Below are 15,879 nucleotides of genomic sequence, written 5' to 3'. Positions count from 1 at the left end.
TGCCTCCAGGCAGTTAACAGTAATGTGAGTGTTGAAATTCATTTTTCTTTTCCTAAGCCAACTCATGGAGAAGGTGTGGGAGTAATTGGAGTCATTGAGTGCAATTTCCTAAAACCTGCCTACAACAAACAAGACTTTGAGTACACCAAGGAGTACCGGTGAGTCACTCCCAATCTGAAGTGTTTCTGATAGTTTCTTCAGATATGATTCTGTTCTATGAAACCTCTAAAAGTATCTCTAAAAACCAGGCAGATAAATTAACTGAGAATTCCTTCAAATCTATTTTTCAAGATAAGAAATAAAATTATTTGATTTTTATTTGTTTTTTTAAATTGATTTTAGAGAGAGGAAGGGAGAGGGAAAGAGAGAGCAACATCGATTCATTGCCTCCCATATGACCAGGGACCAAACCCGCAACCTGGGTATGTGCCCTGACAGGGAATCAAACCAGTGATCTTTTGGTGCACAGGACAACACTCAACCAACAGAGCGACACCAGGCAGGACAAAATGATTTTACTTTTAAATAAAAGCTGACTGATACATGGTTTATGGAGCTCAGTTGAGATAAACCTTACCTTTAAAAACTATGTAAAGAGCATAGGAGTCATATACTAAACTACTTCTGGTGAAACAAAGAGCCTTGGAACGATCTTTTTATTAATACATCATCTGCATGTTGTATTACATGTTCACCACCCAAAGTCAATTCTCCATCCATCACCATTTATCCATCCTATACCCCCTCCTAACCTCCCCTCATCCTCCCTTTCCCTCTGGTAATCACCATGCTATTGTTTGTCTGTGAGGTTGTTTTTCTTTTCTTAATCCCAGCCCCACAACCCCCTTCTCCTCTGACAGCTGTCAGTCTATTTTTTGTATCTGAGTCTGTTTCTATTTTGTTATTTTATTTTGTTCATTAGATTTTAATGAAAATAGATGAGTGGATCTGAAGTTATTGAATATGTTTTGGGGGAAAGCACCAGTTTGAAGTTTGTTCCAAATCATTTCTTTTTTTTTTTAATTTATTTTTTTTTCCACATCTTTATTGTTGGATGTAAAATGTATTACAGATGTTCCACATTTTTCCCCCATTGACCCCCTTCTCCCCCCTCCCGCCCCCCTCCCACCTTTTCCCAAACTATTGTCTGTGTCCATTGGTTATGCATATAAGTTCTTTGGTTTATTTCTTCCCACCCCCCCAACCCCTTTCCCTTTGAGGTTTGTCAGTCTAGCAATGAATTTGTGCTTCTTAATTCCTTCACCTTTTTCATCCATTACCCAACCCCCTTCCCAACTGGCAACCAACAAAATGTTCTCTGTATCTATGAGAATGTTCCTGTTCTTCCTGTTCATTTTGTTTGTAGATTCCATTGTTGATAGATATGTATTCATTGCCATTTTGTTTGTTCATACATTTCATCTTTTTCTTTAAAAAGACCCTTCATCATTTCATATAATAACGGTTTGGTAGTGATGAACTCCTTTAACTTTTTCTTGTCTGGGAAAGTTTTTATATGTCCATCGATTCTAAATGACAGCTTTGCAGGATAGAGTAATTTTGGTTGTAGGTTCTTGGTTTTCATCACTCTGAATATTTCTTGCCACTCCCTTCTGGCCTGCAAAGTTTCTTTTGAGAAATCAGCTGACAGCCTAATGGGAACTCCCTTGTAGGTAACTAGCTGCCTTTCTCTTGCTGCTTTTAAGATTCTCTCTTTGTCTTGAACCTTTTGCATTTTGATGATGATGTGTCTTGGTGTGGGCCTCTTGGGGTTCATCTTGTTTGGAACTCTCTGTGCTTCCTGGACTTGTATGTCTGTTTCCTTCACCAAGTTAGGAAAGTTTTCTGCCATTATTGTTTCAAACAGGTTTTCGATTTCTTGTTCTCTCTCTTCTCCTTCCGGCACCCCCAAGATGCGAATGTTGGCATGCTTGAAGTTGTCCCAGAGGCTCCTTACACTCTCCTCATTTTTTTGGATTCTTTTTTCTTTTTGCTGTTCTGATTGGGCGTTTTTTGCTTCCTTATATTCGAAATCGATAGTTTGCTCCTTGGATTTACGTACTCTATTATTGAAGCTATGTAAATTATTCTTTATTTCAGTTAAAGCCTCCTTCGTTTCTAACTGTGCAGCGATCATTTCTGACTGGTCCTTTTTTATGCTCTTGAGGCCCTCACTGAGTTCATTGAGCATCCTTATAAGCAGTATTTTGAACTCAGCATCTGTTAGGTTGCTTATCTCCATTTCGCTTAGTTCTTTTCTTGGGGTTTTGTTCTGTTCTTTCATTTGGGACCTGTTTCTTTGTCTCCTCATTTTGGCTGCCTCCCTGTGTTTGTTTCAGTGTATTACTTAATGAGAGGTATGGGGCTCGCTGAGACCCGATGCTGCTCGTTTGAAAGAATTTAGGAAAAACCTGAAGCAGGATCCAAGACAGGCCAATCCTATGGTTAAGCAAGTGGCAACAGCTTGGGTGGACCTGAAAGTTGGGTGGGGTGGGGCGGGGCCTCAGGGAGTCAGCAGGGCGGGGCTACCAGTGTGAGCCAGGTTGCTGGAGTCCCAGATACAGCGACTGTCTGCTGCCCCAGGGAAGGGCTCACCAAAGGAATAAAGGCCTCTTACTGCACGTTTGTCCCCGAGGAAGCCCCCTCTCCAGCCCTCGCTCCAGTGCCAAACAGCTCAGTTCTTCCCTGTATGTCTCTGGTGCCCCTCGAGCTGCCTCCCCTCCGAGCTTAGAGGGAGAGAGTCCGATAAGTCCGTGCGCGGGCCCTTTAGGGAGCTGCCTGGGGCTCCAGCCAGGTCAGCTTCCCTGAGCCTCAGTTCCTGCTGGTTTTTCCAGCCAGAAGTTATGGGGACTTCTCTTCCTGGCACTGGAAACCTGAGCGGGGCACCTGGTGTGGGACAGGGACCCCTCAGTCCTCAGGAGGGACCTTCCCAGCCGCGGGAGCCTCCTGATTTTTATCCACCACACTTGGGTGTGGGACCAGCCCGTCGCACCGTCGCGCCGTCGGCCTCCGCCCCTCCTACCGGTCTGGATGTAGCTGCTTTTTTTTTTTTTTTAATTCCGTAGTTGTAGGACTTCCATTCAGCTTGATTTCAGGCGGTTTTGGATGATGGTTGTTCTGTAGTTTTGTTGTAACTTGGATGTGGTTGTGGGAGAACGCAATACTGCGTTTCCCTACGCCGCCATCTTGACCGGAAGTCTCCCAAATCATTTCTTGAAGCCAGTGAACTGATTGAGAGAAAACTATTGGAGCAGCAGGAAAGACGTGTGTTTTCATGGAAGCATCTAGATTTAATAACACAAATAAGCAAGAATCAGAAAGAAACTGGGCATTGAGGCCAAACCAACAAGGATACTTCTAGAAGACCAAGAAAGGAGTTGTTAAAGCCAGGATATAATAGTTTTGTTTTTTTTAGCTCTGGCTGGTTAGCTAAGCGGTCAGAGCATCGGTCTGACTCTCAGACTGAAGGGTCTTGGGTTCGATGGTTCGAGTCCCAGTCAAGGGCACGTACCTGGGTTGCAGGCTTGATCACTGGCCCTGGTCTGTCAGGGTTCTGCAGGAGGCAACCAAGAGGCAACCAACTGATGTTTCTCTCTCTTTCTCTCTCCCTCCCTCCCTCTTTTCCACTCTATTTAAAACTCAATGGAAAAATATCTTCTAGTGAGGATTAACAAAAAAAAAATAGTAGTTTGTTTTTAAACTTTGGGGAAGGAATGAATCACTTGTTTCTTTTTTTCATCCAATATTATGGGATATTTCCTGTGCCACGTACTAGGGACATAACAATGAAAGAAGAATCCTTGATGTCTATGAACAACTAGGATGAGGTATATGCAAATAAGTTAAATACTATAATGTAATTGCTTTAATGGTGGATATATGCAAAATGAGAAGAACCTTTAAATGTGCCTAAAGGAGTCAAGGAAGGCTTCACAAAGCAGATTATATTCTAACTAAAACTTGAAGGAAAAATTGGAGTTTGCTAGGTGGACAAATAGGGGAAGGGCATTCTATACAGCGGGAAGTATATGTAAGGACATGAAAGGGCAAGTGGTATTCTGGGAGTATGGAGAAAGAAGATATGAGGACATACTCATTTTCCTTGAAGTTTCAGTAGTCATTTTTATTTTTTTAGTGTTCAGGAAAAGTAATTCACCAAATCTCCTTTTTAGTGTGTATGCTCAAAACTGTAAACAGTTGGACAAAAAATGTTGTACGTTAATTTATCTGGAACTGTAAGGCTTTTAGGATTAGTACTTGACAGAGACAACTTTTTGGATGGCAATCCCAAATTAATTTTAGAGTAATTGGTTCTTGGTCACTAGGGCTATTCAGTGGTTATAGCAACTACTTATCCTCAGTTTTAAGTAAAATGCTCTTTTAAATATGAGTCCTGCCCATCATGGAGATCTTTGACTAGGACTTGACTCTTAAGAGTAAAAGTTTGGAAATGACATCAGTTTGACAGAAGTCTCAGAACCAAGTCATTCTATTTCTCTTGAGTAAAAGGAATAATGACTTTCTGCTGATTAAGAAAATAGTTAAGATTTGTGAAATTCAAGAGTTAGATATAAAAAATTACTTAACATCTTATATTATCTTTGCCAAATGCTCATCTACCTTTTAAATTTTAGAGGTATTAGAGCCTTGGTTTGTGATGTTTAATTTCAATATGAGTTTGAGGTCATTGTGGGGGATCCAGATATATTCCATCACCAGTAGGTTTATTGAGTTAAACATATAGGATTTCTGGCTTAAGTAGCTTAGTAATATGCTACACATTTTATTAAAAAACAGACAACTTGTATATTATCCTGCATACAGAGTATTTTGAGGATAAACTTTACATAACTCTTGCCTCAATTGTGCCATCATTTTCCTTTTTTTACTCAATTTATTTTATATAAAATGAAAAAGTATTCAATTAAAAAATAATAGAATTAGAGAAGGTTGTCTACTATCACAAACTCATCCTAAGAGTATTATAGATATCAAAACTGCAAATGATGAAAGAGATAATAGCCATCATACTGCTGAAATGTCTTCAAATTAATCATCTCTAATATCAGTTTTAATAGTTGTATATATCAGATTTCAGCTGCAACTATCTGGGCTCAAACTTACAACATTTTTAGAGTAAGTTTAGCTTAAAAATTGTTACAGGCTTGATCTCTGGTCAGGGTGCGTACAGGAGGCAGCCAATTGATGTTTCACTCTCATATTGATGTTTTTCTTTCTCTCTCCCTCACCCTTCCTCTCTCTCTAAAAATTAATTTAAAAAACTTTTAAAAAAAGAAGTGCAATCAACACATACTAACTGAGCACCACACTGTTGCATGTAACAGTGGCTAGGCTTTGTGGAATTTTCTAGAGAAATTCAAGATATGGTTCCTGTCTTTGAGGAGCGTATAGTCTATTTGTAATAGCAGATTGTCACGTACATAAAATAATTCAGAGATTAGTAAAGTGGCTGTTTGATCAATCAAAACCAAAGTGATATGATATAGGAAAAATGCTCTGAGAGAACAGATAGGGAAGGTTTTTGGTAGAAAGTATGACTTTATATTTTCCTTGAAGGATACAGGATTTAGAAAAGGGAGGGAAGTATCGCTTCTCGGCCTTTTGGCTAAGATCAAGTGTAGTATCTGTTCTTATTGGAAAAGGGAGGGAAGTGAATTCCAGGGTGGAAGTTATAGCATGAGCTAAGGTAGTGACAGCAACTCAATGGTAAAAATATGGGGAGTAAGGGTAAAGGGATATAACTAGAGTGAAGGAAATAAAGTCATATGGATAGAGTAAGGCCGTATTTTAGAGCACAGGTTGGCAAACCTTTCCGGTGAAGGGCCAGGAGATAAATATTTTAGGCTTTTTGGGACATATGGTCTCTGTCACAACTACTCAATTCTGCTATAGTATGAAAGCACCCATAGACAAAAACAGGCAATGACTTGGATTGGGCCCACAGGCTGTAATTTGCCAACCCACGCTGTAGAGCCACAGTTCCCAAATTATGTGCCTAGCTGCGTGTAATGAACTCACAGGGAAACCATAAGATATTTTAAATTTTTGAGGGAAATGCAGTGATACCTGACTTCTGTTTATAAACAATGTAAAGTGTTTCCTATTGCTAGCATAACAAATTACCACAAACTTAGTGGCTTAAAACAACACTATTTTATTATCTTAGTGTTCTGAAGGTTAGAAGTCCAACACAGATCTCAGCGGGCTAAAATCAAGGTGTTGGCAAGGCTGCAATCTTTTTTGGAGGCTTTAGGGGAGAATGTGTTTTCTTGCCTTTTTCAGTTTCTTGAGCCTGCCAACATTCCTTGGCCCATGGCCCTCTTCCTCCATCTTCAAAGCCAGCAATGGTAGGTTGAGTCCTTCTCACATCATATAACTCTAGTGACCTTGCTTCAATCATCACAGCTCTGATTCTGAATCTTTTGCCATACTCTTCCACTTATAAGGACCCTTGAATTGGATAATTCAAGATAATCTCTTTACTTTAAGATGAGCAGATGAGTAACCTTAATTTTCTTTCCCTTTCTATAAAACCTAATATATTCATAGGTATCAGGGATTAGGACATAGATGTCTTTGAAGGACCATTATTCTGCCTATCACATTACACCCTCTGGCCCCCTAATATCCACTTACATCTCACATGCATAATATACCCACCCCATGCCAACATCCTCCAAAGTCTCAATTATTACAGCACCTCAAAGTCTAAACTCTCATCTTAATGTCATCAATTCAAAATCCTAAGATCTCATCATCTAAATCAGGTATGGGTGATTCTCTAAGTCTGATGCATCTTGGGGTAAAATTCCTCTCCATCTATAGGTGTGTCTATTTTCATATTTTACTCACGATATACATGGTGGGACAGGCACAGGATACCAGTTATAGATATTTCAATTCAAATGGGGAGAAAATTGAAGGAAAAAAGAGTTTCTTTCCAAGTAATTTCAAAATCTAGCCAAGCTAACTCCATTAAATTTCAAGGCCTGGAAATAATCTTCAGGAACTTGCACCCTCTGGATTTAAGGTTCTGCTTTCTGGCCTTATGGCTCCACCCTCAGTATCATCTTTCATTTTTCATGAAGAGTATCATGTATTTACAGATGAGATGTTTCATCAGTTTGTTTAGAGTTCTAATAGCCTTCTTTCATTTTATTCTTTCTTTATCTTTTTTAGTCAAATCTAGCAGTTTTTGTGCTAGTATATCATTCTCAAGAACCTTGTGGGTCTCACATGTATGTCATGGTTATTCATGTCATCAGACAAGAGGCTCCTGACAGGTCTTTCCTAGATAATCCTATTTCTATTCTTAGTTTCTGCTGAGTCACTAGTTTAATCTTTTCAAAGAGCTTTTTTTGTGTGACTGAATACTCTAACTTTTGATCTTTCTGAGATACAGTATTAACAAAAGGTTGTCCAGTCACAATCTTGGCTTTTTCTCTAGAGCATGCTTTCCTGACAGCAAATCTGAATCTTCAGCATCTTTTATAGTCTAGATAGGCAGAGAATGCCCAATATCATTAAGTCCTGGTTTCTTTTTGTTGAACAGTTCTTTCCTCAGTTATCTCTTTCCTCTCCCATTTTACATTAGCAACAAGAAGAAAACAGGCCACACTTTTAACACTTTGCTTGGAAATCTCAGCTAAATGGTTTATCACTTACAAGTGCTGCTTTCCATATAACTGTACGACACAATTCTACTAAGTTTTCTGTCACTATATAACAAGGATCACCTTCCCTCAAATTTTCCAACATGTTCCTCATTTCCTTCTGAGCCTTTCAGCAACACCTGTAACTTCCATAATTCTACTAACAGCCTGTTCACAATAATTTTGGTATTAGGGAATTTTTATTTTTTCTCTACCATGCTCCTTACTTCCTCCCGAGACCTCAACAGTGGGGTGTTTAACATCCATATTTGTACTGACAGTCTGTTCAAGGCAATCTAGGCTTTTTCTGTTGTGCTCCTCAAATTCTTCCACCCTCTGCCCACTGCCCAATTCTAAAGCAACTTCCACATTTGTGAGTATTTGTTATAGTAGCACCTAAACTTCCATGTACCAAAATCTGTTGCATTCCTTTTGATTATAATACGTCTTTGTGAATCTGGGCTTTCGGTGGTTGCTGTGATACAAAGCAAGTAAAATGTGAAAATCAGTGTTGACTAAGAAATGAGGAAAGCTATGTCCAATTTGATTCCAAGGTTCGAGAAGTACAATACTCAATAGGCATACACATCCCATTAGTAAATAATTGTGGTTATTTAAGAATAAAATAGAGCCCTGGCCAGTTTGGCTCAACAGTTAGAGCATTGGCCTGCGGTCCAGAGAGACCTGGGTTCGGTTCCTGCTAAGGGCGCGTACCTCAGTTGCAGTTTGTCCCCGGCCCTGGTTGGTCATGCAGGTGGCAGCGACTCAATGTGTCCCTTTCACGTCGATCTCTCTCTCTCTCTCTCTCTCTCTCTCTCTCTCTCTCTCTCTCTCTTTCTCTCTCTCTCTCTTCCTCCCACTCTATCTGAACAAAAAATGGAAAAATGTCCTCAGGTGAGGATAAAAAAAAAAGAAGAAAATAGAAATATATGTTAACTTATATGTATTATTCTTTTCAAATGGATTCTAAATTTTGGTTCATAAATACTAAGTTGTTTATACCTAGCTATTAAATAAATGGAGCTGGTACATATTTATTTTGACTTAAAGGTGCCATGGAAAACTTGAGACACTAAGGGTGTATGGATCAACACTCCAACCAACTGAGTCACCTGGCCAGGGCAAAATTAAAAATTTTTTACATCTAGAAAAAGGAAAAACATCTTTAACAAAAATTAATTAATTAATAATAATAAAATTTACATCCATGTATAAATGGACCTGCACAGATGAAACCCACATTGTTCAAGGGTCAACTGTACATTATACTTATGTACAACTTTATGGTTTATAAGGTGCTTTACAAGAATTATGTCAGTTGATACATTTGGCAATAGGGTGTAAAATGGATTGAAGGAAGGATTAAAGGCTATTGGAGTAATCTAGGTCTGAAATAAGAATAGCTGTGTAAAAGGAAGTATATAACAGATTCTATGAAAAAATATCAAAATAATTTGGCAGTATATTGATAATGGTATATGGGAAATAAAAGAGAGGGAAGAATCAAAGATCACTTCAAATTCTCAAATTTAGTAGACAGCAACATTGATAGAATTAAGTTGGGAAAAGGAACAATTTCATGGAGTAGCAGTGGTGGAAACTAGACTGCACAGGATTAAGACAAGCATATAAAGAAGAGGTAGTAGATATAGACCACATATACCAGGATTAGGGAGTAAAAAGAAGGAGATTAATAGAACAGTAAAGCCATGTTTTTTGTCAGAAGGAATGGGGTTTCAAAATACATGAGAACAGTATCTTAATTGAGGTGGTGGTTACATGACTGCATGCAATTGTCAAAACTGATTCTACACACTTAAAAAGATGAATTTTACTCTATGTAAATTTATCTCAATAAATCTTAACTGAGTACATGAGAACAGAGGTTTATTTTTATTTGTAATTGAGATATAACACACATACCTTAAGGTCACCAATTTAAATGTACAATTCAGTGGTTTTTAGCATATTCACAAAATTGTGCAACCATCATCACTATCTAATTCCAAAACATTTTATAACCCTCAAAAGAAACCCTTTGCAAAACATCTGTAACAAAAATAAATTAATAAAAAAAAAAAAGAAACCCTTTGCTCATTAGCAGTCACTCCACATTTCTCCTTTCCTTCAACCTTTGGCAACCACATATCTACTTCCTTTTTTCACACTTTTTATTGTGGCAAAATACACATAACAACCATCTTAACCATTCCAAAATGTACAGTTCAGTGATATTAATTACATTCATGTTGTTTTTTAATATGATTTATTTATATTTAAGTAAAAGTAGAAATGTTAACAAGTTATTTCCTTAAGAATATTCATTTTGTACAACTACACTGTTATCAAGCAACATTTATGAAATGTTCCCTGGGCCCATAGTACTGAGCTTTCTATTAACATGTATCCCTTTTCACAAGTTTATACATAACCATGTGCACTGAAGAAGCATGACTGTGGCAATGCAGAGTTGTCACCAGTGACAACCTGACATCAAAGGAGAAGCCTCTTGGTGAAGAATGTTTTATCTTTCATTCATTTACAAAATGACATTTTTCTTTTTTGTGTAATTATCAAACCTATATGATTTTAATTATTTTTTCTTCTGATGTTGTGAAAACAAATCAGTTAAAACTAAGAAGTGTAGTAATATAACCAAATACATAGGATATTATATCTTATATAGATGTTTGGGATGATATTAATGTTTTATATTACATATCTGTATTTATACTTTGGGCAATAAAGTGAAAAGCATGTAAACAAAAAAGATTTTTCTGAAAGTTGATGCATTGTTTTAACAATCACAAAAATTTGGGGTTATTTCCTTTTAAAGAGTACAATGAAATAGTTTTATATTAAAATAAAAGGTCTTGCTGCTCTCATTTAAAAATGTTTCTATTTTACACATTTTAAGTAACAGAATTATTCTATGATTTTATTGCTAAAACACTACTGCTGCTCTCCTGTTTGTGAACACTGATGATTTCACTGTACTTTTCCATACATGTGGTCATACTAAAGATTCAAAAACTAAAATGGAGAGTGACTAGTAGTAATAAATGCACAGCAGTTGACTAAGACAATGACAAATCTTAATTAAGGGTTGACGTTTTTGTTATGATAAGAGCTCTGACTAACCTGTTAACTATACAGAGAAGTATTTGGGGACAGAAAAATGCATGAAACCATAATGCATGCTTATATGACTGCTAGAAATTCCCTAGTTTGCTGCACCTTGGATATTTAGGGAAGAATCTATATACAGCTTCTTCAGCAAGCTTGTTGCTCCACCAGGAGAGTCCATCGATGTTACAGATGTCTCACAGCCTGTCCCTGCACATGTCTGTGCTCACTGCCAGGGAAGTTGCAGATTCTGCAACAAAGTCCAATGTTAGATTTAAAACTGGAGGTGCTTTATTTCAGATACTTATAATAGTAAAATAATCTACTTAATATCCTGAGCATTCATATTTTTTAATAAAACTTGCAAAAACATTTTGACTTCTTGTACACTTGTTCAGTTTTGCCCTATCATTCTTCTGATTGAGACATCATCAGTGTTGGGAAGTAACTCTTTTTGTGACTACTATGATTTCCTGAACTTCATCCTGATTCATAGCTGGCTTTACAGCTTTCTCCCTTGAAATGGAGGAATTTGCACTCGTCAGATTGTTTGTGGCCATGTATTATTTGTGTAAAGTACTTACATTAAATCATTAATAAACTTCATAGACTTGCTCTTGTTACAACAGGCAATCTACCATTTTTCACTCTTGAACTGCTTCTCATCAGTGTGATGCTCTTCTTCAGTGCTCAAGGAAATTGGTGAACTGGAATTAGAATTAGAATTAGAATTAGAATTAGAAATAGAAATAGAAATAGAAATAGAAATAGAAATAGAATTAGAATTATTACACATGAAGGCAAATGAAGCTAGTGAGGAGTTGTTTGTTGCGCTCCAGAGGGAGAATGCAGATGTAAGCATGGTTCCTCTACCCTTAAGCACGGCCTCCATCATATCAACCAATTCTTCAAACTGGGTAACTGCTTGTGGTAACAACATGTCTCCATGTTAAATGGTCTTCTCTGTTGTTATATTGAGTTTGTTTCCTTGAAGCATGACCAAAGACTGTTGAAGTCAGCTATTTTCTTTCTGGGTGTTTGTCAGTTTTTGTTTGAGGTTTTTTATTTTCATACACAATTCTTCTTTCGACAATTCTTCTAAAGGTTCTTCATCCTCACTGGAGCTCTCACCAGGCAGAAAGGCGTTTCCTAAATATGGGTCTCAGCCTTATGGTTTCCCTCCAGCTCTTTGGCATCCCCTGACACCAGCCTAACCTGCAGTTCAGCCAAGGGAGGATGGCTAGGTGAAAGCCCCAAGCTTCAGGAAGACTAGAGGCACCCAGCTGTTGCACCGGTGGACGGTGTGGACTGGGGGGCGGCCAGTACATTCATATTTTTAAACAACCCTAACCACCATCCATCTCCAAAATTCTTTTCATCTTGCAAAGTGAAACTCTATACCCATTAAAAAATAATTCCCCATGCCTGCCCCCACCAGGCCCTGGCAACCATGACTCCACTTTCTGTTTCTATGATTTTTACTACTATAAGTACTTCACATAAGTTAAGTCATACAGTATTTGCCTTTTGTGGCTGGTTTATTTCACTGAGCATAATGTCCTCAAGCTTCATCCATGTTGTAGCATGTATCAGAATTCCCTTCCCTTTTTAAGGCTGAATAATATTCCGTGATATGCATATACTACATTTTGCTTTTCTATTCAACCATTAATGGACATTTGGGTTGCTTCCACATTTTAGCAATTGTGATTTATAGTCTACAGTAATCCCCTTTATTTTCTTTTAAATCCTCACCTGAGGATATTTTCCATTTGTCTTCAGATAGAATGGGAAGGAGAGAGAGAGAGAGAGAGAGAGAGAGAGAGAGAGAGAAAGAGAGAGAGAGAGAGAGAGAGAGAGATCGATGTGAGAGAGAAACAGCGATTGGCTGCCTCCTGCACAACCCCAACCAGGGCCGGGGACTGAACCACAACCAAGGAATGTGGCCCTGACCAGAATCAAACCCATGACTCTTTGGTCCTCAGGCTGATGCTCCAACAACTGAGCCAAACTGGCCAGGGCTACAGTAATCCCCTCTTATCCATGGGGGATACGTTCCAAGACCCCCCATGGATGCTTGAAATCATGGATAATAAATACTGAACCCTATATATACTATAATTTTCCTATACATACATACCTATGATAGTTTAATTTATAAATTATGCACAGAAAGACATTAACAACAATAATAAAATTGAAAAATTATAACAATATACTATAATAAAAGTTGTATGGATGTGGTCTCTCTCAAAATATCTTATTGTATAATCTCCGGTCAGGAAGCATAAAAGAATCAACCAATGAATGCATAAATAAGTGGAACAATAAATTGATGTTTCTCTCTATCTAAAATCAATCAATAAATAAAACTTTAAAAAATATATCTTATTGTACCCTACATATGGTTACGAATATGCTGGACAAAGGGATGATTCATGTCCTGGGTAGGATGGAGCAGAACATTGGGAGCTTTAATCCCGATACTCAGAAGAGTGCACAATTTAAAATTTATGAATTGTTTATGTTTGGAATTTTTCATTTAATATTTTTGGATCATAGTTGACTGCGGGTGACTAAAACTTCAGAAAGCAAAACTGCAGATGGGAGGGTACTTTATTTTGTCTAATATGTATTTAGTATAGCCATCCTTGCTCTCTTTACAGTTTATATAGAATATCCTTTTCCATCCTTTCACTTTCTATCTACTTGTGCCTTTGTATCTAAATTTAGTCTCCTATAGACAGCATATATTTGGATTGTGTTTTTTCACCCATTCTACTAATCTCTGTCTTTTGATTGGAGAGTTTAATCTATTTACATTAAAGTAATTACTGGTAAGGAGGGGCTTCTGTCATTTTTCTACTTTTTTTTTATAGGTTTTGTAGATTTTGTGACCTTTGCTTCCTGCATTACTGTCTTATTTTGCATTCAGTTGATTTTTCATAGTGAAACATTTAAATCTTTTTATTTTCTTTTGTGTATATTTTATAGCTGTTTTCTTTGTGGTTATGATCGAGATTACATGATCCTTTGATCAGGAGCAGCAAATGGCTATCAGAGCACAGATTCCTGATGTTTGAAGGACAGAGTTCTTTTTGCCCACCCTGGCTCCTGTGTGCACAGCTGCCTGTCACTGGTCTGGGATAGGGGATGGTAGCTACTACTGTGCTAAGAGCTGAAATTTGCCAGTTTACCATCTAAGCTTTCCCCTGGAAGTTACAAGCCTTTAACAGACTGCACAGTTCCAAATAGTTACAGCATACAGTTTCTGCCAGTGCAGTTGCTGTCTAGGTGGACAGTAAAATTCTCAGTGCTTTCTACTTTTATTATCTTCCCAGAATTCTGTCTAATTTACTTATTTTTGTACAAATATTTCTCCTTTTTTCCCCATTGACACCCTCCTCCCCACTCCCCAACACTGTCCCCAGCTTTGTTGTCCATGTCCCTCAGTTATGCATACATGTGGTTTATCTCCTCTCTTCCCCCAACCCCCTCTTCTGAGGGTTGTCAGTCTGTACCCTACTTCCATGTGTCTGGGTGTACCCTGTTCCTCAGACTGTTATGTTCATTATATTCCACAAATAAGTGAGATCATGTGATATTTGTCTTTCTCTGCTTGGGTTGTTTCGCTTAGGATAATATTCTCCAGGTCCCTCCATGTCATCTCAAAGGATAAGAGACCTTTCTTTCTTACAGCTGTGTAGTACTCCATTGTGTATATGTACCACAGCTTTGTTATCCATTTGTCTACTGATGGAAACTTGGGCTGATCCAGATCTTAACTATTGTAAATAGTGATGCTATGAACATGGGGGTACATACATTTTTTCTAATTGGTGTTTCAGGTTTCTTAGGATATATTCCTAGAAGTGGGATCACTGGGTCAAATGGCAGTTCGATTTTTAATTTTTTGAGGTAGCACTATAGTGTTTTTCATATTGGCTGCACCAGTCTGCATTCCCAGCAGCAGTGTACTAGAGTCCCCTTTTCTCCACACCCTCGCCAACACTTGTTGTTTGATGATTTGTTGATGGTGGCCATTCTAACAGGTGTGAGGTGATACCTCATTGTGTTTTTAATTTGCATCTCTCTGATGATTAGTGATGTTGAGCATTTCTTCATATGTCTCTTGGCCATTTGTATGTCCTGTTTGGAGAGGTGTCTGTTTAGTTCCTCTGCCCATTTTTTAACTGGGTTCTTTGTCTTCCTTTGTTGAGCTGTATGAGCACTCTATATGTACTGGAAATTAACCCCTTATCTGATGTATCATTGGCAGTTATGCTCTCCCATACAGTGGGTTCCCTTTTAATGGTTGTTTCTTTTGCTGTACAGAAGCTTTTGAGTTTGATGTAGTCCCATGTGCTCATTTTTTCCTTTGTTTCCGTGGCCTTAGGTGTAATTTACTTATTTTTAAAGTAGAATTTTAAGAGAAAACAAGGAATAGTTCTTCACATGTGACTTGAGGAAAGAATTTAAACATAGAGGTAGGAACATTGGTAGGTTGGGGGAAAGGAAGACCTCATGTATGATTACTTTACTCTTCTCTGTATATTCAGAATCTAACTTAATATGAGTAAGGTGGCAGTAAGGAAGAATTCCTAAGGAGAGAAGAGGTGTGTAAAAACCTTGGGAAGCAATCTAGGGAATCAAGGGATTTTAAACATACTAATTCTGTAGTGTTTCTGGTACATGAAGTTGTAATCCTGGGTTGTAGAATTCAATGTCATTATAAATCAGCAGTTTTTTAAAGTAAAATTCCATTTTTGACTTACGCACATTACATTTTTTGACCCTGGGCCTACTGTTGTTAATTTGGGAAGAGAGATAAAGAAGCAAGAACAACAGCCAGAACTGGGGTATAGCTTCTGCTAGCAGATGTATAGGAGAAGGTCTAAGAGGACTTTGTTGCCCAGTGCTATAACTGCTCTGAGAAGCATTTATATAAACAGGAACTGTATGGACATTTTTTAAGTTAGTATTTGATTGACTTGTAATAGATAGGGTACAGTATTTGATCCTCTGACTTTTAACTTGGTCCTGAATTGTTTACCTGTAGTCATCTGACAATCAAATAATT

The 15,879-nt window shown here is 37.8% G+C and overlaps 1 protein-coding gene and 2 pseudogenes across 1 annotated transcript in view; 2 read left to right on the top strand and 1 right to left on the bottom strand.

Annotated features, from left to right (window-relative positions):
- MORC4 (MORC family CW-type zinc finger 4) overlaps positions 1 to 15,879 on the top strand; it is a 74,451-nt gene that overhangs the window by 33,058 nt on the left and 25,514 nt on the right. Inside the window, exon 8 of the mRNA XM_036271207.1 lies at positions 58 to 158. Coding sequence (XP_036127100.1) covers positions 58 to 158 — 101 coding nt within the window. The remainder of the gene's footprint in view (positions 1 to 57; positions 159 to 15,879) is intronic.
- On the top strand, positions 5,607 to 5,726 carry LOC118636893 (annotated as a pseudogene).
- LOC118635989 lies at positions 11,194 to 15,862 on the bottom strand (annotated as a pseudogene).

Source organism: Molossus molossus, unplaced genomic scaffold, assembly GCF_014108415.1.
Source record: "Molossus molossus isolate mMolMol1 unplaced genomic scaffold, mMolMol1.p scaffold_m16_p_2, whole genome shotgun sequence".
In the NCBI taxonomy this organism is placed as follows: Eukaryota; Metazoa; Chordata; class Mammalia; order Chiroptera; family Molossidae; genus Molossus; species Molossus molossus.
This window is presented reverse-complemented; position numbering and strand designations above follow the sequence as displayed.